The sequence below is a fragment of the Desmodus rotundus genome, chromosome 4 (genome assembly GCF_022682495.2).
Source record: "Desmodus rotundus isolate HL8 chromosome 4, HLdesRot8A.1, whole genome shotgun sequence".
NCBI classification, from domain to species: domain Eukaryota; kingdom Metazoa; phylum Chordata; class Mammalia; order Chiroptera; family Phyllostomidae; genus Desmodus; species Desmodus rotundus.
The window spans coordinates 129,649,383-129,676,341 of NC_071390.1; the positions used below are offsets into that span (position 1 = coordinate 129,649,383).

The window sequence follows — 26,959 nt, forward strand, 5'->3', positions numbered from 1 at the left end:
TCCCCAACAATAGCACAGCTGCTTGATGATAGTTATGGAGTGTTAGCCAGGCGCCAGGTGCCCTTCTGAGCCTGGGAGCAGGGGGGTCACATCAGGGATGAGACACAGTCCTGCCACCACAGAACTTGCTGTGTTTGGAAAATTTCGTTAGCAGCTATTTAAATGGGTTCTAATGAGTGCTGGTTAAAATTGTATAACATTTTATTCTAGAGATTTAAACTATATTTTCTCAAGGCATTGTCAACACTGGATAAATGTGGTGAGTGATGAAATTGAATTAGCCATGGTTTCTCTCCCCCAGATAGGTCCTCCCTCGAAAGTGTAGAAAGGTCCCCAGTGGTATAAGGGCTGCTATTCATCTTTGGCACTACAAACTTAGGAATGAATAAAATGATCAGATCTCTGTTTGAAAACCCCCTAAGGAAAACCCCATTCTGTTGATCTGTTAATTATTTTGGCTAAATGATGGCATAAGGAGATTAATATCATGGATCTTCAGGCTGAGCTAAAAAACCTCTTCAAGTATTGTTTGCCGGATTCTTGGAAAGCCCCGCTAATCACTCATCAAACACACATTTGGCTCAATTGACAGATGCCTGTGCCTGCAGGTACATGCGTGTGCATGTACCTAAGGCTGGGCTCTGCCTTGGCTGGAAATTTATGTTGTTCCTATCATCCCAGATTTCTGAGAACAATAACACAAGAAGAGGCCTGTTGTCTGTGGTTGTTTAGCTCACTTGGCTGGAGCAGCAAGTGACTGAAATCACAACCCATGAGGGAACCATTAGATTCTGGCCTGAAGCACGGGCTATGTCCCTGCAAATGCAAAAGAAGAGTCCACTTTGAGAGCTCAGCCTCACGACCAGAAGAAGGGTGCACCTTGCAAGCGCTACTGACAGCATCTTAGCAGTTTCACCGTTGCCCCCAAGTCCTACTTCCCTCAGAAGGCATCAGTAAACTCATTAGCTCTCTGTTTTCACACTCCTGTTCTTTGGGGTCCATGACCACTAGGTTTGTCACAGTGTCCTCTGCCTAGAGAACCACATTTTCTGAGAGCTGAGCCACCTTTTGGATGTGGATTCAGGAAATGAGCTGTCCTGCACCTTCCAGGGCTCTTCTCTGTTATCCACCCACCCCCACCGCCGTTCTAGCCAGCAGCAGTGCAGTTAGGTTCTACTCACCATTTAGGCAAATTATAATTTCCTTGGTATTTAATATTTTCATCTGCAAAAGCAGAGCTAATAATACTTCTCTTCAAGCTTGTTTTCAAGATGAAGTAACAAATGGAGAGTCCCTGGAGAGACCAGATAGCATGGTGGTTAAGAACACGGACCGCGGAGCAAGTGTATTAATCATTGTGCGCACAGTTTCTTCCTCTGTAAAATGGGACTGTACTGATGATACCTAGCTCATGATTGTTACAAGGGTTAAATTACGATACAAAGAAACATGCAGTGCCAGGTGTGAGATGAGGGTAATGGAAGGGCTAACTACCGTTGTAATTGTCATTAAAACAATGCTTGCTACTCGGGTGCTTAGTAAAACGGTGAGTGCCAACAGCCCCATCCAGCAGGCCTCAGGGAATCAAAGGAGAGGGGAGTCCCGAGCCCAGGGGAGAGATGGCGCAGCAGCTCCGTTTCCTCTTGTCCCATCAGGCAGGTTCAGGTGTGCTTTTTCTAAGTGCCCGTGAAGTTGCATCCATGTCGTAACTTCAGAAATAGAGACGATCTCTGAGCAATCTGTATTCCAGGGCTTGTTTGCAAGTTTAAAAGAAAGCACAGGCCTTGCCTGTCCCTTGCAGAAGGGTGCCTTTAATTAGTGATGATTGAAGAATGAGGTAAGTGGGGTTCGTTTTATTTGAATTGGCCCAAAGCCGTTCAGCCACGAGACAATCTCCGGCGCAGGAGGCCGCAGCTGCTTTCGCCAGCAACGTGGACGCTGCTGTAATTAGGCGCGCTGGTAGCCCAGACAGACAAGACGGCTGCTCCCTTCACAAACGTGAACGCGATATTGATTTACAGACACAACAGGGCCTCGCTCTGAAGGCATCTTGTCAGAAGTCACCTGTTTTGCTTTAAGTCTTCTGGTAATTATATTTTTTACAACTGGATTATTTCTGGTTGTTGTGAGGTTTAAAGAGTAGGCCCAGCCAGTCATAAAGGCTAAGATCTTCTAGGATTTGTGACCTATAGGTTGCCTTTTTCAGATCAGCTTTAGCATTCTGAAGGTCTAGGTGACTTGATTCGCTACCTCACCCTTTAGTGTGCATAGCAATCAATGGGGAAGTTTGTTCAAAAAACAGTTTGCTGGGTCTCAGCCCCAGTGGTTCTGCTTCAGTAGGTCGAGACGGGGCCCGTGCATCAGCATTTCTCACCAGCTCACAGGTGACGCCAGTGCTGCTGGCCTGATCTCCCCTCATCTCCTAACACTGCAAACACACACCGTGCTCTAGCGTTTCCCAGATAGATCGCCCCGCTGTTTCATGCCTGTTACTGTGAACACACGGATCCCTCTGTCCGAGGTATTTTGTCCACCTCCATTGTATCTGGCTGGTTCCAAGTTGTCTAACCCCAAAGGGACCCCCTCCAAAAGTCTCCTCCCCACCCTCCCCACGGTGAGTCCCTTGCTGCGTGTGCCTCCTCCGTGCCACTGGAACCGTGTGCGCTGCCGGTCTCCTCCACCACAGGATGCGCAGCTCCCGGCAGTACCTGGAATATGAGTTGCTTTCCAAACCTTGCTGCCTGAGTGAATGGCTCTGGGAGCATTAGGAAAGTTTGGGGCAAGCAGTATTTGTTTCCTCCAAATCAGGAGAAACTAGCTTTAGAGAAGGGAAAGTCATGGAAACCACACACTTGCACTAGTTACCTCGTGACTCTGAACTTGGTTACAAATAGGCAGGTGTTCCCACGTGTGTGCCTTTTTGTAAGGAGTGTCTTCCAGTGTGATATCTGGTAGATAATTTTAAAAAATAGAATTAAAAAATTGTATCTGTTTCTTCAAAGTAAATGTGGTTATTTCAAGATTGGTTTGAAAGTGACTGCTTTTTAAAAGAAACCCGGGCTTTGTAAAGAACACTTTGAAAATGATGTATAGAAATGAAACATGCAGATACAAAGAAACATGCAGTGCCAGGTATGAGAGGAGGGTGATGGAAGGGCTAACTACCGTTGTAATTGTCATTAAAACAATGCGTGCTACTTGAGTGCTTAGTAAAACGGTGAGTGCCAACAGTCCCATCCCAGTCTGAAATTGGGATTTTGGTAATAAGAAGATGAAACCGATAGAATTCCTGCATTATGATATTCATTCTATCACTGACTTGCTATGGTAACTGTGGTCAAATAAAATCATTCTTAATGATCACAGTATTCTTGGCTTCAACATTATAGCTCACAATTCTTAGTTTTGACAAATGAGCCATGATTATGGAAGGTGTTAACATCAAGGGAAGCTGGGTGAAGGGCATGTGGGAATTTACCCTTGCAGCTTTTCTGTAAACCTAAAATCATCCCAATATAAGATGTTTATTTTTTAAATTATAGATCAGTAGCTACCACACAGATGTGTTGTCTGCTCCTGCCCCAGAACCTTTGCACTTGCTGTTCTCTCTGTCCGCAGGGTGCATCTCAGGAATCCATGTGGTTCATCCACATCTCCTTTACGTGTCTGCTGAAATGTCATCTTAGTGAGGCTTTCCCCGAGCGCCATATTCAGAAGTATAATCCTCACTTCCTGCTTGGAATTCCTCACTTCCCTTTTCCTGCTTTGTTTTCCTCCACTGCATTTACTACCATCTACCATATTATTTGTCATGTCTTCTCTATTGTCTCTGACCTCACTAGAATGTAAGCTCCTTTAGGACAGGGATTTTAGTGTTTTAATTCACTGAAGTATCCCCGAGGCCCCAGAAGAGTGACTGATAAATGTAACTTTTCAATGACTTGTTAAACGAAAGGAGCCAAGCAGGGAAATGGCAATCAGAGAAAGAAAGCCACAAAAAAATAAATAAATGAAAGGGAGGCAGGGACAGCTATACCAGTCTAGCTTTGCTAATGGATGGTAAAAATCTACGGCTTAATTACTAATGATGAATGAGATGCAAGTTCAGCTGTGATTTCACAGCACTAAGCCGTGTCTTCTTCATATATATATATATATATATATATATATATATATATATATATATATATATCTCCTTCCTTCCTGGCACATAACAAGCACTAATGATCGAATGGCAAGCCTGCTTGACTAAAGAGCAGAGGGAAGTTAATAAAGTTGGAGCCTTGAGGGAGAACTGTGGTTGCCCCTCATAAAGGAGAAGGTATTTTCTAAAATATGTTAGTTTCAACACAGGAAAGTAAAACATCATTCATTTTCAAAGACAATTGATTCTCCGTTAAGTATTAATGCTACAGTTATCTTAAAGCAGATACCGTTTTGTCATAGTGGAAAAGGCCTCTAACCACAATGCCACTACCACATTCATGTACCAATTGTCATCAAGAAGGATTCACCAAATGCGGAGGGGGGTAGCAGGGAGGACTGCTTCCTGTTAGAGCAAAGCCCATTGAGAAGGAAGCCGTGGGGCAAGGACTTAACATAAATCATCCCCTGTTACGTCCCCTGGGTTCTGCCCTTAGCTAACTGAACCATATGATACAGTCGGATAACACTGACCATGAGCACTGTGCCGACTGATTTAAACCACGTCATCACGTGGGAGAAATTTAGCTGCAATTCTCTTTCTTCTTCCTATATTGAAGGTGAACATAGTGGCTTTGACCCTTCGTGTTCTTTAATGAGATGCTTTCACTTTGCCACAGTTATATTGTACAGTGAGTTGCCACAGGCCACGCTACGCCCTGCTGGCATCGACCAAGCACACTCCGCAGATGCTATTTATGTGCTGCTGAATATGTGCAGTTGTCATCAAATATTTATAAAAGAACCCCTGCATCAAGAGCGACCTATTAGATGTTCAGAAAATAAAATGAAACGTAAGACGCAGTCTGTCCCCAAGAGGTTCACTATCTCAGGGGAGCCCAGTCACAGCAAGCAGAAACAGCTGTGATGGACGTGTGCCAGCCTTCACTGAGAAACTGTAAACACAACCGCTTTGACCTGCGGTGATGTCATTCGTTCAGATTGCTATTCAGATTGAAACGAGATGAAGCAGTGTGGCATTACAGAACGGGGAGACCGAGGTGTTAGTACCAGCTCTACCATTAAATCACACGGAAAAGTCATCTAGTGTCCCTGAGCGCCACCTTCCTAATTTGGGGAATGGGAGCTTTTTCATCTCTTCGACTCCACAAATGCCCGTCTGAAAACCTCCCCCATTTCCATTTAAAACATGCCATGATTTAAGAAGCTTTGACCTGGAGAGAGAGTTTAAAGTGATCATTAATTATTCTCCCCTTATCTCACACACATACACACACACACAAATGTGTTTGTCTAGCTCTTTCCATACATGGTCAGATTTAAACAAACCTGGCTTGAATCCCAGCACACCCAATTCTTCTTGTTTAAGCTCATTAATATATGTATCATGCCCTACGGGCTGGTTGAGTACATGCCCAAATAGGGTTTATCTCTATCTCTTGCTGTGCTATCCTCATTTATCAGTATTTTGCTTAACTCACTGTTTAATCAAATGAGAAGACTAAGAACAATGAACGATCCATCTATCCCTTTTTTTTACTATTGCGTGTGCCGTGGATGTGTCTTCCAATACAGCAGACTCAGATACAGCTCTGATCAAATAGCCTTCCCTAAAATAGCCATCGCCGGTAAAACCTGATGGCCAGAAGATTTTTATTCCTCTAACCTCGCTCCCACCTAATAATAATTTTTAACAATTCAAATAACCACACTCGAAGAAGTTAGTCTTATGACTGTACCTAGGGCATGGTTTCAGGAGTTTCTGTTGGGAGGGAGGCTCACTTTTCACTCAACGTCTTTTTTTTACTATTTACAGATTTGCCATGGGCTGATGTAAGTTTCATTACAATAAAAATTAAAAAACAACATTGGCCGACACGTATTGTGCGTTGACTATGGGCCAGGCCTTTTATATGCATTACCTCATTTAATCCTCCCAGTGACCCTAACACAACTTTTTTACGTTTCTCCACTTTATAGATGAAGAAACGGGGGGTTAAAAACACATTCGAGGACACACATCCATCGGCCCCACCGACACCTTAAGGGAATAAAATTATATGACAGAAATAAAAATGGTGTGAGAAGTTGAATTACCACACAAAGGCAAGGCAGGAATGCCCTAGCAATAAGGCAGCGTGCTTGTCAGGTGGATGCTGGCCAGGCTTGAATGCTCAGTCAGGCTGAAATTGAGGCTCGACTCCAGTCTCGTAATCCTTCGATTTTCACTTCTCCATTCTACAGCTTCCACTTTCAACCATCCTGTTAAGGGATTTGATTGGAACTGGAACTTCAAAATGTGTGGGAAATGTTGGCAATGGATAGCCGGTGACCCCAGTTACCAAAACTGGCCTCTCCATTCAGTAGGTCAGAAGATCAGCGTTGTGCTATTTGGGATCTCTTTCCTTCGCTCACCCACAGAAATGAATATGGACCTTTAGCGAAACAAAACACACTGGGGAACATCATCAAGTTTCCAGGTGTATAGACTGGGTCAGCTGAGCCAACCTTCAAGACAAAAATCAGGATTTTGAAGGCTAAGAGTTTGGAACCAGCATATCAAGGGTCTGGGTTTTTTTTCAACAGATCATCTCTTTTCAATTACCTGGCAGATGGAAATAAGCTTCAGACAGTGACAACAATTATTTTAGCAACAAATATTAATATAGCAAATCTTTCTCTGCTTCTCAGATTATTTTTCACTTTGTTTAATTTTCGTATCTAATTAAGACAAAAAGTAGGGGGACTGGGTATGCTTACCTGCGCTATGTATGGCATAGCTGATTTCAGCGGCAAGGTGCAACAGCTCACGTGCAAGCACAAACCTCAGAGGCACCACATGCTCATTTCATGATGTTTTCCCCATCCTGTCCTTAGTTTTAATACAAAATGACCATAGTACTTCCCAGGAAGCTCCCAATATGTGAACAGATTGGCCTTCCAGGATGTACTTTTTTTCCCCAATCACTGTTTCTTCCACCAACATTTATTGGTGACTAACTATGTGCCAGATAGCCTTCTGGAGATAGAGCTAACAACAACAACAAAAACAGCAAATAAGCCATACCTATGGTCTAGTTAGGGGCGGATTGAAATAACAAAATAGGAAAGTAAGTTATACAGTGTGTTAGAAGGTGATGAGAACAATGAGAAAAATAAAGCAGGGAGTACTGGGGTAGGAGGGGAGTTGCAAGTTTAAACGGAGTTCTTAAGGAAGGCCTCACTGAGAAAGTGCCTTTTGTACAAAGACTTTTGAAGAAGATGAGGGAATGCGCCATGTGTGGAGATCAGTAAGACAATTGTCACAAGCTGAGGGAACCAGTTAGTGCAAAGGCCCTGAGGCAAGAGTGTGCCAGGCATGAGGGGGAAGAGTGAGGAGCCCAGCATGTTGGAGCAGAGGGAACAACAAGAACTGGAATAGTAGCTGATGTGCTCTGAAAGTAACAGGGGCCAGATCCTGTAGGGCTTCACAAAGTTTTTTAATGACTTTGGCTTTTACTTGTGAGAGGAGGAACCACTTAAAGGTTTGAAGAGAGGAGTGATAACAATCTGACTTTAGTTTCTCATAGAAATAATATTAATTGTGGGACAGGTTCCCAGAATGACTCACCAAAGCCTGCTCAACCCACATTGCCGTTGAAGTAAGGTGCTAATCAGACTGTGGGAAGCTGAGCTCAGAGCATTGGACACAGGTCCAAGAGGTAAAGATTTGACTCATAGCTCAGTTGGGTTACAATGAGCACATCAGTTATCATCTCTGAGCCCCACTGGAGGGGCTCACTGGAGAAATAGATAAACAATACCTGCCCCATGGCTTTGTTCACTTGAGGAACACGTGGAAACAAAACATAGACGCACTTTGTAGACTGTAAAACACTCTGTAAACATCAGGAGGGGTGGCCACAGCAACAGTGGTTTTGACTACATCATTCTTATTTCAGGGGAAATGAAGTCCAGGACCTAAGTCAAAATGCCAGGAATGCAACCTTCCCTTTTTTCCCTTTACTTTTTTTAAATAGCCATGGAAATGGGCCTCTCTTTCTCTAGCACTAGAAGTCAAGGAGAAAGACAGTACACTGCTGATCTCAACAGAAGGCACCATCTGGGCTCCCAGCTGATCAGTCGTAACTTACAGGGTGTTTGCAGACGGGCCTCCGTGGTTGCCAGGGTTGCCCTCTCGCCGCATCACAGCTTCCGCGCTGTGCGCCCTGTGAGCCTCCCCAGTTCAGCTGCAGGTTGTCAGGCTGTCCTCAGATGGGCAGCTTCTCCAAGTAACCACAGCTGTCTTCTCCTTCCCACCAGGCATTCCTCCTATGGAAGGCTTCTGGACGACCACGACTACGGGTCCTGGGGAAACTACAACAACCCTCTGTACGACGACTCCTAACAAAGGAACGTGGCCTGGGACGAGGGATAACTGCTTTTTATTTATAAGTGCTTAGCCAGTAGATTTAATAACAAGTACCTGAAGCGCATTGAGCGACAATCTTAAAGCCTGTTTTATGGTTTGGTTATTTCATTTTCCTCCCTCTTCTTTGGCTACTACAACTTCCTCTTTCTGGCACAAAAAGAACCATATTTCAAGGTGTGTGGAGGCTGACGTGCAGCTGAAATGGGCCTGGGCGGCCAGGCCAGAACGCCACGGTGGAGGCTTCCGTGCCCACCACAGGACCCACTGCGAGGACTGAGGAAGAGGAATCCACTTGTTTTGTCAGGGGTTAGTTTTAGGGGAACTTGTTGTCTGTGGTATTTCTTAAAACTTTTATTTAGGAAATTATATTAAATCTCCATCAGTGGAAAGGAAATGAGTACTGGGAGGATTTCACCCTGCAGATGAGGAAGCAGGAATTTCTCAGTCCTTTTTAAACTCTGTTCATCCAGTTGTGTCTGATAGGACCCCTGCTTGGCTCTACAAGATGCACCCAGCTTCTTAGCTGCCTAGTTTACGAAAAAGGAGACAAGAAAGCGCCCCCGAGGAGGCCAGCAGGCAGAGGGGCAGAGTTGCTGGCTGCTGTCAGATCTCAGCGTACCTTCTACCTGTTCTCCCCTCCAGGCCTCCTGTCCCTGCTAAGGATGCCTGTGCTTGTCAACAGCAGCTGGCATCCCAGCCCATAAGCTTTCCGTGGAGTTGCAGTTCCACGGAAAAAACCTGGAAGATGAGCTGAGAGAAGAGAAAGCAAGAGGCGTGTGGAGGGAGTGTGCAGTGGGAGTGGGGGGAGTGGAGGAGGGAGGGAGCTGGCATGCACTGAGTACCTCGTTATGTAAAGTGGGAATCAGCTCTCAGTAACTCTCAGAGGTGTCCACTGCTTGGAGGAGCCCATGGATTCCCTGCTTTATACCCGCAAAGCAACTGGTTCACTGCCTTACTGTCTGTTGGGTAATGGAGGTATTCTGTTTTTTTAAAAAAATAAGACACTAGTCTATCTATAATTGCTCAGTGAGGCATTTCCATAGAAAACAGACACAGTGATTAGTCCATTTATTATTCCCTTATACTTACCTTACTACCATATTTTACAGTGTATAATGTGCACCTTTTTGCCCAAATTTTTGAGGGGAAAATAAGGATGCGCATTACACATGGGTATAATGACTACACACCATGGGCATAATAATCGGTGTTTAATGCCCACAAAATGTGGATGGGCATTATACATGGCAAAATACGGTAATTCCACCCTTTAATAAATCAAAAGGTAGATACTCTTAAAATCCCACATAGCAAATTTTGAGAAAGAGCTGATCGTTTTTGCAGGTATCCATTTATTGCAGTGGTTCTCAACCTGCAGGCAGTTTTGCACCCCCTCTTGGGAAGGGACATACGAAGATGTCTGGTGACATTTTTGATCGTCACAACTCGGGGGTGCTACTAGTGGGGAGGAGACAGTGGATGCGCTACACCCTGCAGTGCACAGAAGAGCCCACCACATCAGAGAATCATCCGGCCCCAAGGGCCGCCAGTGCTGAGTCTGAGAATCCGTAATTTACTGCAGTGCCCATTGTGACACATTAAACGCTCCCAGATTTTTAATTAAATAAAATGATTCCTTAAATTTTTATCTCAAAGTGTTTAATTTGTTAGCTGATGGGTTGCCCTGGGCCCGCACGCTGCCTTGTTTGTTTCTTCTTGTGTTCTGGGTAGCTGTGCTCCACAGCTGCGACTGTCCTCCTCGAACACTGGATACTGGCAGCCAGCCGATGTCCTGATTTCAGGGCGGAGAAAACATACACCGGGTCCTGTTACAAAATGTGTTATGTTGTCCAACAGTGTCATAAAGAACTTGACACTGGTCAATTTTTATTTCTAAACTTGGACCTGCTGCCACGACTCTGTCAGTTTCCAGAAACTTGACCCTTAGCTCATTCTGTCACTTGTTGTGGCCAGCAAGTGCTGGCTCATAAACCACCATTGCCATGCTGTCCTAAACCCCACTGGTGTCAAAGACACCAGGGTCTGGGCCGTTTCCACAAACCTGCCATCCAACACTCCAAACAGAATTTCCTCCTAAACTCCTTAGGGACCAAAGGAGAATGGGCAACCTCCAGAGGGATTTTACAAAAGCTATGGGTAATGAGGAGTGGAATTCTGATGTCTCGATTATTTTTTTTTATTTAAGTGTTATCCCCCCCCCAAAAAAATAGCCAGAAATGACCAAGGATGCCCCCTCTGGCCAAGCTTGGCCTGAATAATTGTACCTGTTCCCTACCTTCACTCCTTGCATGGGCTTTCAGTTTAGCAAAAATAAAACGGAACATTCCATAGTTTGTCCCTCAGTCAAAAACACTTTTGACAAAGTGCCCATGAAACCTTTGTAGAGGTGCACTTCTGATACTGCTTCCATCATAAACACTGGATCAGAGGACGCAGCCTCTTGCCAAGAAACTCTGACCAATTATAAGCCGTGGACCCAGCCAGCCTCTTTCCTTACCGAAGGCTGCAATTGTGCAAGAGCCATTGGTGCATTAATTGCTTCTATTAACTTCCAAATCCTTATGAAAAAGAGAGGGATCTGGACCTAAAGCAGATCTCAACCAGCAGGCAGTGTTACACACCCCTCCCAAGGTGACAGCTTCCTATAAAAACGCTCACACTCCTCGTTAATGTTAGTATAAAATACCAATGGGTAGAACCTCATTTTGCCAAATGCATTTCTTTTCTATTTTTGAACTGGCCAAAAGATTTTAGCAACTGAATTCAATAGACGTTGCTACACATACACACACACGAAATATGTGGCTAATTGATGACCTTTACCTCAGGGAGAGTCTGTCCAGCTATACTCAAGGGAAACGGCTCCAGTGGATCTAAACAACCAGGCACAGGGTGAGTGAAAGCATTAGAGGCATGTCAGAGCAGGAGGGAGGCGAGCAGCCTCTTCTAGACTGCAGCCTGCAAATGATGAAATAGTGAGATTCAACTTGTTTTCTTTTCCCGTGGCCCTAACGAAGTCTCCCACCCTCTTTGAATATCTGTCTTCATTTCTTACATGGGGGTGATGCCTTCACATTGACCTCACCCCATGCTACCTCACAAATGTGTTGTGAGGACTAATGAAATCATGTCTACAGTGTTTTCAGTTTCTGCAGAAGAATATTTATAGACATTTTAAGTATTACATAGATATATAAGTGATCTGTTTCTTGTTTGTTATTATACTGGTGTGCTGTTTTTACTTAAATCTATAAAATTACAGCTGTGTTGTAGCCACATCAGACAGCTGTTGCAGCTCCAGGCTACCCCCAGTGCAGCCGACTGACTGAGGGTAACCGTGCCTGGAGCCACAAAGGTCAGTTTCCGTCTCCAGACGAAGGATGGCCTGAAGGATGGATGGCCTGAGACAGAGTCGCAGCCTGGTGAGTTAGGATCCGGGAGGTCAGGGTAGCACGGTACAGATACCTGAGCACTAATATCAATAGAACTCTGGCCTTTACCTTCGAGGTCTTCAGGGTTCTTTGTGGAGGTGATTTTGGTTTGATATCATGTGTTTGCCCTTCATCTTGCTTGTAAGGGTGCGTGGTTCAATCCCCTGCATCTGGGAGATGAATTTTGGGTCAGATGCTAATTTGCACGTTGATTCACCTTCTTTGCCGTTAACCCCTTTTTGGCAAATGAATGTATCATTTCAACTTTGATGTTAAAGTGCTAGTTGGTATTGGTAATAGTGCTAACCAAGAGACCAGTGCCAGATTGTTGTCTTGGGGTGACTTAGCCGATGTGATTTAAAGATGGAAACACCTGCAAATTCTTTGATATTTGATGTGATTGTATCCACATTTGTTGTAAGATATATTGCATACCACTTATATCAATTAAAGTTGTTAAAAGCTTGCTCTGACAGTGGTGATTCACATTTTGACATGTTTTATTACTCGGGCTATTTAGTTGATATGCCCAATATTGCTTATATTAAGTAGCCCTGGCTTGTTCTTATAGAAAGCTTATCCCACATCAATAAATAATATTTACTGCAGAGCAGGACGTCTCTCTGATCTTGAAAGAGAATTGCAGAATATCAGAAATGGAGAAACTTTTCAGGCAGTGATTTTACTCTTAACTATATGCCATGCCTTATAAAATAAATGTAAAAAAAATTTTGATTCAATAAATAAATGGTGATGCATAATCAAGTCATATGAAAGCATATTGGCATTAGCAGTGCATTTGATAGTACTTGGTTCATTCTCTTTCAAAAAGTTACATTCAGCACACCCATCTTTATCTGACAGTTAAATGGCAAGGAATATCAATCATCCAGAACATAACCTCAACCCCTCAGAAGCTAACCAAAGATTATTCTGGTTCTGAAGAAAAGGGCAACACCAAAGCCCATGCATTTTGCAACATAGGAAAGAAATGGCACCATCGGCAAACTAGAGTTTATTGATTTCACAATGCATATAAATGTCAGGTCAAGTTTAATAAGTTTAGGTAGCTGGCTTTCAGGGGCACAGCATGGAGGATTGACTGGGAAGAGTTAAGACCAAGATGGAATGGGAAGAAAGCACGTATTATTTGGTATTTTTTTGAGGACCTACTATGGGCATGAAAACCAATAAAAGCTCCATTATTCCAAATATGCCTGAATAGGATTGGTCAAAAAGCATTTTAAATGCACATAGAAAGAGCTTGCTAATAATTTGTGGTGTTTGTACATTTTGAGTTCTTGGATTCAAATCAATATTTTTCCCACCATGACAGCTTTTTCAAGTAAGATCACCATCTGTCTTGATTATTTAGCACCTATCTACATCTTTTCCTCTCCTCAAATTCAATAGTACTAACCAATCGCTGGCTGTATTTTGACTGTTGTTAGAAAGCATTGGTCCATAAATGACACTTCAAAAGCACTGATCAGACTGAAGGAAAAAGGCTGTAAGACGTATGGTCTCTTCTCTTAAAGGACCGAGTCCTTGGCGAATGCAGAATGAACTGCATCTACCGCACTAAAACAGCACTAATCAATTTGAGTCAACAAATGTAGTAGGCTTCTGTTTTAAGCAAGACACTGAATATTTACTGTTAAAAAAGGAATCTAATTAACATTCACTATGGACTTAGTGCCTGTGGGCATTGTCTAATGCAATCCCAGCATCAGCTGTAGTGGGCCTTGCACTCTCTCTCTCTCTTACAGACGGGGAAACTGAGGTTCCAGCATATTAAACTCATTCGCTCATGTGTGGAGTCGTTTGTACTCCATAATGAATCAGATGGCTCCTGCTCTCCGTGTATTTACAGTTTAGTAAGTGTCAGAGGTGGGATTCAAATGAAGTTCTTCTGTCACCAGGGCCCTTGGTCTTTTTCCACCCAAAGAACTGGTATCTGATGCAAGTATAACCAGTTCTAAAGACTCTCACACCTCTTGCTAAAATGTAAACTCTACCCTTTGCAAAGTCTCCCTAGGCTATTTTGGGCTGTCCTGGAGGTGTCTGGCATGCAGCCCATGGCAAACCCAGTCAGCTCCCAAGCACATGTCTGCTGACTCCTGCTGCCCTGCTGGGCTGTGTCCTCTGCCAAGGGAGAGACAGCCTCCCCACCCCACCCCTTCTGTTAGGGCACCAGCACAGGGCCTCTGTCTTCCAGAGTTTTAGTGAGTACCTCTCTCTTAGTGTCCCCTTGTGTCCTCCCTGCTCTCCACAGGAGTTAGGTTTGAGCCCACAGCAACCTGGTCTACGGATACTACTGCCCTTGGAATCACTCTTACCCAAAGTTTCCATCATGGTGCCAACTGGTCTGTCCTTGGTATCATAATAATAATGATAGCATACTCTCACATGGCACTTACTATGAGCCAGATACTGTTCTAAACACTTTACATGAGTTATCCTCTCTATGAGGTAGATGTTATTAATATCCTCATTGTACAGATGAGAAAACTGAGCCAAAAAGGTATAGGAAATTGCCCAAGGTCACACAACTAGTAAGTGAGGGGGCAGAATTCAAATGCCAGTGGTTAGCCTCCACAGTCCACACTCTTGACCACGTCCACAAAGCCCTCACTCCATGCCAGAGGCCCATCCATGTCTGAACCCCATGTGGGACAACCTGAGGCCAAGGCTGGGCACTCACCATAAGCAAGATCCCTCTCTGAAGGGAGATTTCTAGAGAGGCCAAAAGGTGGGGGGTCATTCCTCAGGCACCCAGCCTGGCAGACTCTGAACTGCCTCTGGAGTCTGGCACTTCCAGCCACTCAACATCCACCAGCTCAACAGCAGGGGCCTCCAGGGTGACCCTTCCCTTGTCCTCAGACGAATACAGCAGCTGTGATGAGACAGTCCAGACTGCTGCCTGGTTCTCCCATGAGCCATGTCTCCCTTGGCACCTGGTCAGAATTCACTGCAACAAACACTGTTGGGCAGAGTGTTGAAAAGTCCAAGTCAGTCAGAAGCCAGGAGGTGTTACCAGGTGGTGTGAGAGACAAAAGCCCAACCCAGCCCTTGAGCTAGGACATTCAGCTCTGTAACAGAGCTTCCTCAGGAAAAACTAGCAAGACACTTCCCCATGTATTCCTGGGATAGCTATTAAAGGCCTAATACAAGTTAAGGGTTTCATAGATCAATTAGAGTCTCACACAAACACTGCAAGAGAAGGAAAAGAAAAGGTAAGGGAAGCCACTAGCTGGTGACTGCTGAAATTCTTGGGTCTCTGGGAAGCTGCCACTGTCTCAAGCTGTGGCAGTGAGCCAGGAGTCCTCAAGAGCTCACTGGGAAGTGGCAGCTGCCTCCACACCTGATGGCAGCCGTGTCTGGAAAATGGCTTTGCCTTTTCCATGTCTCACCTGAGGAGCTCTCATGGACAAGCTCTAGTCAGAACCACACAGGACGGGGGATTGCAGTAAAAGCGGTTCCTGGCTTCATCTCTGTTTGCAAAGGAGATCTTAGAAAAGGGTGCCAATGATACTGGGCTGAAAATAAGGAAATGAGCACAGTCTACCTTTCTTACCCCCGATGAGCACTTTCCAAAAAGGACAATAAGGACATCACGTTAACCCTAATACGATGCAACCGTCTCTTACACAACTGAGGGTTCACTCCCCTGTCCCCTAAAAAGGAAGCGTCACATATGTTGCTTTAGCGCTGGGAATATTCACTCCTAGTTCCCATGCAATCTTCCTTTGATAGCCTATGACTTAAGTGCCAAATTATAAGATGTTAATCTTATATTCACTTTATATTCAAATTAAGGTAGAGGGTGAGGGAGGAGATAGAGAGAACTGATTATATATACATGTGTGTGTGTATATATAAAGGTGCATATATATATATATGTGCACCTTTATACCTGTCAAAGCAAGAATAAGAATAAGCAGTTGCAAAAGACTTCCTTTCTGCAACTAGTCATGTGACCATGTTGTTATTTATAACTTCCTTCTTCCACTAGCCATTCCTTTTTTTTTTTCTTTTTTGTCCTCAGCCAACATCTCACGTGGTCATGGCTTTTTATGTGGCTGGTGACTTAACCTTCTGTAGAAATGTAAAACTTAGAAACTAAAAACAGAGAAAGGGATACTGGATACTCTACTATAAACTGGATACTCTACTATTTCAATATTTTAAAAGAGGGAGGAAGGAAGGAAGGGACAGAGGGACTCGCATTGTATATAACGTGGCAAATACTCCCTGCTCCCTACTTTCATTGCTATCTCCTCTCTCCTCCCCAATCCCTCTAGCCTACTTCATCCACCCCCAACAAATATTTTTAAAAGGTTAGGGGGAGAAAATAGAGACGAAATTCAAAGCCATTCTCAGCACTTAGCTTGCTGCACGCACAACCCTGGATCATTCCACCCCTCTATCTACCCATCAAGTCCTCCCACCTCCCCCATTTCTGCTTGGGGTCTTCGCAGGAATAATATATTCTTCAGAAAGCCAGAACTTGATAAAAGACCTACTAGAAGGAGTGGGAGAGACTAAGAGCAGGGTTTTCTTCGATCTATTTTCTTTCCACATAGAAGTTCCACATACCACTCCTCCCTTCATATCCTCCCAGTCCCCCATCCCTCCCCTTGTGAGGAGACTCCAGGCTGTAGATAGTTTGCTGAGCCATGTGAGCAAACTCTCAAGCTCATTGAGTTGAAATGCAATGAAATTCATTTTACTGTTACAGAATAAGTAATCCCCAATGATAATTAATTTCAGGACCCGAGGCCCAGGGGCTGTTGGTGGGCTTATGCCATCTCCTCCAGAACAGCCATTTCTGGAAAGCAGCCAAACTCACTAAGCAGCCCTACTCAAGGGGGCATGACCTTGAGGCCTCTGCCTGACCACTTCTAAGAATTCTCAGTATAACCACTCAGGTGGAGAAGCTGGATTCATGTCCGTCTCCCATGGGCCAGATTTAATGTTCCCACAAAGTCAGGTAAATCCTTGAGCTAGCTTCTTAGGGACTGATCTGCTGAGTCATCCAAGGGACTGACATATGGCTCTTCAATGAAGAAAATCACAATCATTCTTTCCTACCCTCTCTGAGATCCTGGAAACTGAAGCAGCTTGTTCCCTGCAAAGTAGCAGGTCTCCATCCAACCACAGTCAAAATCATAAGCAAAGGAGAACTGGTAGGCTAGAGATTCTGCCAACTTTCTGTTCTTTCCCCTTGGCTCCTTCTCTACGCTGGGGTACTAGCTGGAGGAAGCGGGATGGGGCTGTGGGAAACCCAGGCTGCTACCTGGCAGAGGTTTGTGGGATTTGAGGCCAAAATGGATTCGTTTGCTCAGGCAGAACCTCGATGTTTGCTCTATTAAGGGCCCCATGAATTCTCCTAAGAAATGGACTCTGATAGAATTGTAGCATTGAAAGCAAAAACCTACATTCACTCATTCAACATTCAAAACCCCGTACTCATTATGCATTCTAGATGTATAAACAAGTGAAACAAAACACAACCCCCAAGTTAATATTCATCCTCAAAATACTTTTAATCTTAAAATGGTCAAATATGTGATTCCGTACAGAGTGATGGGTACCCTGGCAGAGTAATGTGCTGGGCACACTGGGAGCACAGAAAAGAGTGTTTTGAAAGGATCTGAAAGTGTTATGACAATTTTATTTCCATCTTCCTTATTCCAGATGCTTCTCTGCATTTCATTCTCATGCTGTCTTCCTTATCAACTCCGTGGACTCGCCCCTTGAGCTCTTCCTTTGAGGTGGTACCCTCTGCAACCTCAAAGGAAGAGGTTTTGTCCTGGAAACATAATTTGTTCCTCCTAACTGACCCTTTGGAACTAGGAGGACTGGCCTCTCCCAACCCTGGTCACTCTCAGATCAGCCCTCTTTTCCAGTGCTGTTCCAGCCAGACCTTGGTAAGTATTGTGTGTCCAATTGCAGAAAGAAAACAGGAGTGTGAGGAGAGGAAATGGAGGAGAGGAAAAGAGAGGGGAAGGGAGAGGGGAAGAAAAATTATCCTCTCTTCATCTTGCCACACTTTCTTAATAATTGTCAAAGAGCCCAACAGGTTTTCTTGACTGTGTCCTCTGATGGCAGGGAGAAGGGGAGAAGGGAAATGACATTTACTGAATGCCTGTTATATGTCTACACTGGGAGGATGGTAGTAAGATCTTTTAGAAACCAGAAAGCTGAGGCTCATATTGCCGGTTAAGAGACAGAGTTTCTGTTTCAACTGTGGACCTTCTTCCTCCAAAGCCCATGTTCTGTTTGGTATGGCAGTGCTTCTCAAACATTAACGTGCATGCAAATCCCCAGGGAACTTGTTAACATGCAGATTCTGATTCCCAGTCTGAGGTGAAGCCTGAGATTCTGCATTTGGAATAATGTCCCATGTGGCACTGATGCTAGAGGTTCCTGGCTGCCCTGATTTTGAACAGCAAGGCCATAAAAGACACAACCTTGGCCACATAATCCCAGGGAAACCCACAGGCCTGACAGGGAGCTGTTTTCAACAGGGGTGATATCACCATCTCTTACCCCAGGACAGCATATTTTGGATTTGGCTTTTAGTTGACACTGTGACTGGTAGAATTACTGGCATTTAGTATCTGGGAGTCAAGGATGGTACAAATCCTTCAATGTATGATAATCCAGGTTGATTTTCCCGGGGCCCTCCTTCATAGCACAGAGCTGCCCCACCTAATATTCTCACAGCATTCTCATCAAGGAACCCCAAACAGCAGCGTGGGGCGGTGCACACTGCTGTCAGAGTGATCCCTTCCACCGCCCCATCTCCATTGCTTGTTCTCAGTCATTAGAAATATCAGCTCTGCCCTCCAGCTGTTCTGTTCCAAACTGTGATTGCTGACAGCTGCTCTCCAGGATATGCTTTTGATACACACGAGTGCATGCTAATGTCTTGCTCCCTGGAACTCCAACATGTCAACCGACAAGAGGATCCAAGATGGGCCTAATCAGAGATCACATATTCCTGGGCACCCCCAAAGAGCACAGGGATGCTGTTATTACACAAACTTGGATATTTTAGGAAAGCATGTAGACCAGCTGAAAAGTTCACATCATGTTGCATTCCATGAGAAATGCAAAAGGTGTTTATTGAAAAGATGTCAGAGAAGCTAATATCTACTAAGCTCCTTCTATGTCTCAGGAACTAGACAGATGCTTTATAAATATGATTTCACTGCATCTGGAGCATGGAATAGTCATTACAAACTCAGACTATGGAGGCAGCATTGAATTTCACTTCAGTTAATTACTAGTTGTGTTACCTTAAAAATATTCAACCCCTCAGTTCCTCAGTTTCTTCAGCTGTAAAATGGGGATCAAAATGGTACCTGCCTCATTAGGCTGCTAAGAACGTTAAACAAATTAATACCTCTAGAATGCATAGAACAGCACCCAGCACAGAGCAGAGACTATAATAGACCTAATAGACCATGCTTGCTAAATAAATAGCCATGCAAGATAAATTATTTTCCCAGATTTTACAGATGAGGAAACTGAGGCTTACCCATGTTCACACAGTTACGATGTAGTGGAATAGGTCTGATTAACCACACACAAAAACTAATGTTCACTCAGAATTTATTATGTACCAGACATTGTTCTAAGTGATTTCTTAGCATCAACTCAATTACTCCTCACAATCACCCTGAAAGACAGGTCGTATTGTCCCTGTGCCTGAGAGTACATAATTGGTAATTGGTGGACCCAGGACCTGAGCCCGAGGGGCATGGACCTGGAGCCTAGGGGATACAGTTCTCAATTTCATGCTTTATTCATCTCCCCACCTACCCCTGTTGGTCTTCTAATGTGTGCCCAGCACTGAGCCAGTAATATTCTGGAGTAAGAAGAAGTAAATGTCATAATAGTTACTTTCATGTTAACAATGGCATATCTTTACCTGCTTGTAGAATAGCTTATTGGCAAAGCAGTGTATGTAAATAAACCTGCAGTTAAATCTCGGTTCTGCTAATTACCACCTTTAGTGACTCTGGGCACATTACTTAATTTCTCTACACCTCAGATACCTGAAAAAAAAAGTACATGGTAATAATTAACAATGGTGTTTATAAAGACCAAATAAGGTCCTTTATACATAGTACTCAGCAGCTGTTAACCTCATCTCTTCCTTTCTCTGTACCTCAGAAGGAACGACGAATTAGAATTAGAAATGCAGATATTGCTGACACGTGATTTTCAATAAAGTTTCTAGATGACAGCTAAAAGAGTCCCAGTTGACTCTTGGATTGGAGTTTTGTCCCTGAAAATCCATTTCATATCATTAACATGTCAAATAATCATAAAAAGAAAAAAACTCATGTTTTGGATATACACTGAAAAATATATTTAACATGTCAAACCAAACACATAATATAAATCTGTATTTGGAAGTATCTGGGGATGAGAGTGTGCGTAGGCCAACTGGTCCCTAAAGAATGTGAGTCCACCGAAATGTGGACTGAAAATGCCTTTCCTTCCTGATAGATTTCTTTTCTTCTTTTTTTTTTTAAGATTTTACTTATTTATTTTTTAGAGGGGAAGGGAAGGAGAAAAAGAAGGAGAGAAACATCAATGTGTGGTTGCCTTTCACATGCACCCTACTTGGGACCTGGCCCACAACTCAGGCATGTGCCCTGAGTGAGAATCAAACCAGCAAGCCTGTGATTTACAGGCCAGGACTCAGCCTCTGAGCCACACCAGCCAGGGCCCTGATAGACCTCTTTGTAGTCATAATCATCATTTCTCCCTGTTCTAGGAACCCTGGAAATGTTGGCTATTGGTTCACCGGGGGCAAAAATTTTGATTGATGAGTTAATGAATGTGAATGGTTAATTCGAAGGGAGGAGTTTCAGAGGTGACGTCTCTTACAGCAACCTCCCACTCTCTTTTCAAAAATAGGAAACATCTGTATTGAACAGTAGCCTCATCTTTGAAGACTTCAGCCAACGTCTCCAGAATAGGTGTCCAGGTTTTTATATCAGCCCTGTCAGCTTCCCCTGAGATCTGAGAAATTTTTAGCTAGCCCTCCTGAGTAATTAAGCTATTCTTTACCCCACTCATCACCTGGTCTTGATTGTTTCCCAAGCACTTTTCATAACAAGTGACAATCAATGTGCCTTTGCCAGAACTGGGCATGCCCCTCAGCCAATCCTGAATCCATGCCAGCAAGTTTTTTTCACCTCTCAAGTCAACACACCCCATTGTCTTATCACTAATTATTTGCACTGACTTTATTCTAACAGCCTATCAACTTCTGTGCTTAACTAATAATCATAAATACAAGTTTGTTCATTATGATTAAAGTGCTACTTAAGATAGCACTTAAGACTGAACTTCTCAAGCTAAGCCATCCTAAGTCAGATGGCGCCTATTTCCAAATATTCCATTAATCACATATGATGTCTTTACTCAAAATGAGAATTCTGCTTTGTTAACAAATCCTGCTAACATCACTTCTCTCAGAGCTAGAAAAAGATTCTAGGTCTCAATTGAGTTATTTTTGGCAGTAGGTAATTCCATGTTCCAGAGACCAAGTTCTTTGCATAATCAAGTTTTAAAATGTCAGTAGCAGTTTGGAGTGCATTAAAGTATTTCTAACTTTTGAAAAAGTTTCCAAATATCTTTAAGTTTGTTTAACTTGCCTAATGAAGTCAGATAAAAGCTGAAGTTTCTGTCAGCCTGAAGAGGATTCCAATAGAGGGTCATGGATGCTGAGAGCTATGTCTGTACATTTAGTTCTAAAACATGTAGCCCTTCATCCAGAAAAAAGAGCCCTGCCTTGGAAAAACTGAAGCCACAAGACTGAAAAGCTTAAGCAAACAAAGAGAAGTCGCGAAGTATATTTATAGTGTTTTAATTTTTTTAATCTATTTATGTTTCGCATATTTCCGACCCAATTCTCCACCCTATTTCTTTAATTGACGTTTCCAGGAATGTGAGTGGACAGTATAGTGTCTTATTATGGTAAGCCAGACTAGCACACTTCAAAATTTCTGCTTTACACCATGTGAAAGTAGAAAAGTGAAGAAGAAAAGGCCATTGGTCCAGGCGACATATAAAGACCAAGCCCAGCAATATTCATGCCTACAGACATTTTACAGATGAACATGTAAAAATATCTTCAACCTTGCTAGCAATTTTTAAAAGTCTACATAAAATTTAGGCACTATTTTGTGTAATACAACAGAAAATAAATCCCCAACTTTAAAAGCCAACATATCCAATGCCGGAAATTCTGTAATGAAACTATTAATTTCACATATTTCTAATGGGATGTAATTTGGCACAAATGTTCCGTCACAGGTCAGAAACCATACAAAGCTGTCAATCTTGTGTGCCACCCAGTGAATGAATTGAATCAATATTCCCAAAGGTTCAATAGATATGCTGCCTCCAGAAACCAGATACCTATCTGGAACAGTGTTCCTTCTTGGTGACAGAAAAATGCAAAAATGCAAAACTCTGCCCCGAATTTCAAAGAGAATGCTCCAGCATACCTCAGACCATTAGTCTAAAAATTATATTAATGCTGTGGGCCCCTGAATCGTCTTCGTGCTTATCACCCATTCTCTAGAACACACTGTATCGATTTTCTCTTATTGCATAAAAATTACCAAGCAACAGCTTACAACAACACCCATGTTCTCATAGTTCTCATAGCAACTCATAGTTCTATATGTCAGACCACCAGGCAGACTCAACTGGATCCCCTGCTTAGGGTCACACAAGGCCAAAGTCAAGGTGTTGGCTGTATACCATCTCAGTTCACCACAGTTAAAATGTTTAACATTTGCACCACTACCACATGCCACAGGCTACCTGTTCTCTACCTACCATCAGCAGATTTTACTTGCTGCCCAACTTTTTGCATAGTACACTAAACATAATGCACTAAGGAGCCACTATTTGTATTTACAATGTATTTCACTGTCCTTCTAAAATTCAAGCTCGTGGACTACTTACCACCAACCATCCCACGTGAGTAAAACATTGAGTGATTTCACATTTCAATGAAATTTCTTTTACTTGCTGCAAAATAAGGCTGGCCCTCCTTTAGAACTAATCTCAGTGTATGTTTTACTGTCTATAGTATGATTTACAACGTTATCATTAACTAAATGAACAAAATCTCCTCTATCATGGGGTTTTAGGAATAAATAGAACAACAAATTGTGGAGCAATTTCCCCTCAGATATAATGTGACAAATGGCAGCAGCTATTTGAAATGTTGAATTTGTGTCTTTACCGAACTGCAGAGCAAACTATTTGCTATTATTATGTACTTGTAATAGTAACTGGCCTTTCATATTTTATTTCACTGATATTGATCAACGTACAACAGAGTCATTTCACAAAGGAATTTTACCAATAACCCGCAAACATATTTATCACTAACTGTGAGTAATTTTACAAGATTCTTATTATTTGTGTGGGAATGACTCATTTTTATCATGAGTTGTACAACTTTAAAAGATTCATCTTCCATTTGAGTCTCTTCTTTGTCTTCAGCAACAAAACTTTTTGGTGTACTAGAAAGCATCATTTGGTGCTTCTTATTAGAAAATTGATTAAGTTTGCTTTTGAGGTCATTTACGGAGGAAACTGCTATACAGTCGATGTCCATTTTCCCTTCCCTTAGTGTGAGAACCTCAAATTCTAGATGCACACTGTGCTGCTCACATGGAGGACTACCACCACCCCTCGTAGTCAGGATGGTGATGTGACTAAGCTGAGATACAAACAGATGTGCTTGGTTAGGACTCTTGGGAAGTCTTCCTGAAAGATAGGTGTGCCTCTCCTTACTTCCTACTGGCTAGCGTGGGACTGGGATATCTGGAACTCCAGCAGCCATCTTTGACTTTGACCATGAAGTAACTGTAAGTTACACACTAATATGTCACACACTAATGTGGTAGAATAAAGAGAAAAGAGCCTGGGGCTTGGAAGAAACCATAGGCTTATGGCACCAACCCTAGAATGCCTGCCCCAAGTCGTCTTCAAAAAAGAGAAATTAATCTTTCCCTGTTCAAGTGACTATTATTTTTAAATAATTTATTTTTCAATTACAGTTAACATACAACATTATATTACTTCCAGGTTTACAATCCAGTGATTAGACGTTTATATATCTATAAAGTGATTACCCTGATGAATCCAGCTCCCATCTGACATCGTTACATAGTTACTACATTATTAACTACGTTGCCCATGATATACTTTAGATCCCCATGACTATTCTATAACTACCAACTTTACTTCCTCTTTTTTTTTAAGATTTTTATTTATTTATGTTTAGACAGAGGGAAAGGGAGGAAGAAAGAGAGGGAGAGAAACATCAATGTGTGGTTGCCTCTTGTGCGCTCCCTACTGGGGACCTGGCCTGCAACCCAGGCATGTGCCCTGACTGGGAATTGAACAGGCAGCCCTTTGGTTCACAGGCCAGCACTCAGTCCATATGGATGAACATATGGATGAATGTATTTTTTCCATTTAGTGTTTTGAGTTACTTGGGATAAATGCCCAGAAGTGGAATTTCTGGGTCCTTCTTTGTCTCTTGTCTTATAGCCTGTGCTTTAAAGTCTATTTGTCTGGTATAAGTATTACTACAAAAGCTTTTTCTTTAATTTCAAGTTCCATGAAAAATCTTTTCTCATATCTTTACTTCCAGTCTCTGTCTAGATCTGAAGTGAGTCTCTTGAGGACAGCATATGTAAGGGTCTTGCTTTTTATCCACTCAGCCACTCAAAGTCTTGTCTTTTCTGTTTTTTTAAAGTATATTTTATTGATCATGCTGTTACGGTTGTCCCGTTTTTTCTTCCCTTTATCCCCCTCAGCACTGCACCCTCCCCACCTGCCTGCATTCCCCCCTCTTACTTCACATCCATGGGTCGTACATATAAGTTCTTTGGCTTCTCCATTCCTATACTATTCTTCACCTCCCCCTGTCTATTTTGAGCCTACCAATATGTTTCTTATTCCCTGTACCTTTTCCCCCATTCTCCTCCCCACTGATAACGCTCCATGTGATCTTCATTTCTATTCCTGTTTTAGTTGTTTGCTTACTTTTTGTTCTTGTTTTTTAGACTTTTTTAGAGAGTTACCTACAAAGGAGTGCCCACACGACAATCAGCTGATTTCTCAAAAGAAACCTTGCAGGCAAGAGGGGGCTGGAAAGAAGTATTCAAAATTATGCAAGGTGAGGACCTACATCCAAGATACCTCTGTCCAGCAAAGCTATCATTTAGAATAGAAGGGCAGATAAAGTGCTTCCCAGATAAGGTAAAGTTAAAGGAGTTCACCATCATCAAGCCCTTATTATATGAAATGTTAAAGGAACTTATCTAAGAAAAAAAGATAATCAAAAATATGAACAGTAAAATGACAACAAACTCACAAATATCAACAACTGAACAAAACAAAAGAAAACAAAAATAAACTAAGCAAACAACTAGAACAGGAACAGAATCACAGAAATGGAGATCACATGGAGGGTTATCAGCAGGGTGGGTGAGGGAGGTGAATGGGGGAAAAGGTACAGGGAATAAGAAGCATAAATGGTAGGTATGAAAAAGACAGGGGGAGGTTAAGAATAGTATAGGAAATGTAGAAGCCGAAGAACTTATATGTACATACAACCCATGGACATGAACTAAGGGGTGGGGGGTGGGGAATGCTGGTGGGAGGGGAATGCAGGGCAGAGGGGAATAAAGGGGAGGAAATAATGGGACAACTGTAATAGCATAATAAATAAAATATATTTTTAAAAAGTAAAAAGAAAACTGTACTCATTTCAAGTCACTGTCATTTTAATGTTAATTTCTTAAATGCCACTGAAATTATTCCTATTATACTTTGTTTTTAAATGATTCAAAAGCTATAATATTTTCATGCCTCTATTAGATAATATTTTTCAGTAGACAATATATTAAGTATTAGGGAAAATTAAGTTGTTGGTCCAGCAACATTCGAATTTCAGATATTTATTGTTACGCTTCCTAATAATACTTTTTTCTTATGCAAATCATTCCCATGACTTTCTAGTTCCAGCTGATTTTCTAGTTCTAGTTCATTATATTGAACATACACTGAATAAAGAATTGGGAGTTCTGTTCATACATTCTGAATTACAGTATTTCTATTGTCATTATATTTTTACTTTGATAAGTGCTTTTAAGCCTTTGAATCATTTGGATAAAATCCAGATATCACGTAACAACCAAAACTAAAAAATAACAAACATAAACACCACCACCAAATAAAACAGAACGTTAGAAAGGGGCTGCGGAAAAATACTCAACTTGACGGGTTTTCTGTGCACAATAGTTTGTAGTGGCCTCACCGCCAGCGCAGGGGTGACAAGCACAGAGAGCTTGTGACTGCGACAGCTGTACAGGAAAGAGTTAGTGGTGTGGGAGCACAAATGAACGCGCAGATATGTCACAGCACCTCACCTCCATAAACCACCTAAGCTGATGACAAAGCATGGACATAAATTAGAGGCTAAGACAGCATTTACATGTTTAAAAATCTATCGTACAATATTAAGTTAAAACCACTTGCCAAGTTTTGGAAGGAACTGACTGTGAGAGTATAGTTCAAAGAAATTAGCTGTGGACAAACAGAGGGGAACAGAGTCTTCATTCCAGCCTAGGGCATGGCAGCTGGGCTCCCTACGCCCCTCAGCCTTTAAAACCACCCTCACATAAAGTGGTGTTCTGAATAGCTTCCACTGAAGTGTTTGCGAAGAGCCTCTGCTACTTGTACATTAATTTGGTGTAAGCCCCCCATGGCTGCCCAAACTTATCACATTATCTCTGTGGATCTCCACACGTCCAGCCAAGAATGAGAAAAGGTCACATTCCTCTGCATCCCTTGCCTGAGCCAAAAGAAA

General features: G+C 42.7%; 1 protein-coding gene across 1 annotated transcript in view; it reads left to right on the plus strand.

The window, feature by feature from the left end:
• The window catches only part of PARM1 (prostate androgen-regulated mucin-like protein 1), a 111,360-nt gene extending 98,858 nt beyond the window's left edge, over positions 1-12,502 (plus strand). Inside the window, exon 4 of the mRNA XM_024579491.4 lies at positions 8,467-12,502. Coding sequence (XP_024435259.2) covers positions 8,467-8,551 — 85 coding nt within the window. The 3' untranslated portion in view covers positions 8,552-12,502. The remainder of the gene's footprint in view (positions 1-8,466) is intronic.
• The last annotated feature ends 14,457 nt before the right edge of the window (positions 12,503-26,959 follow it).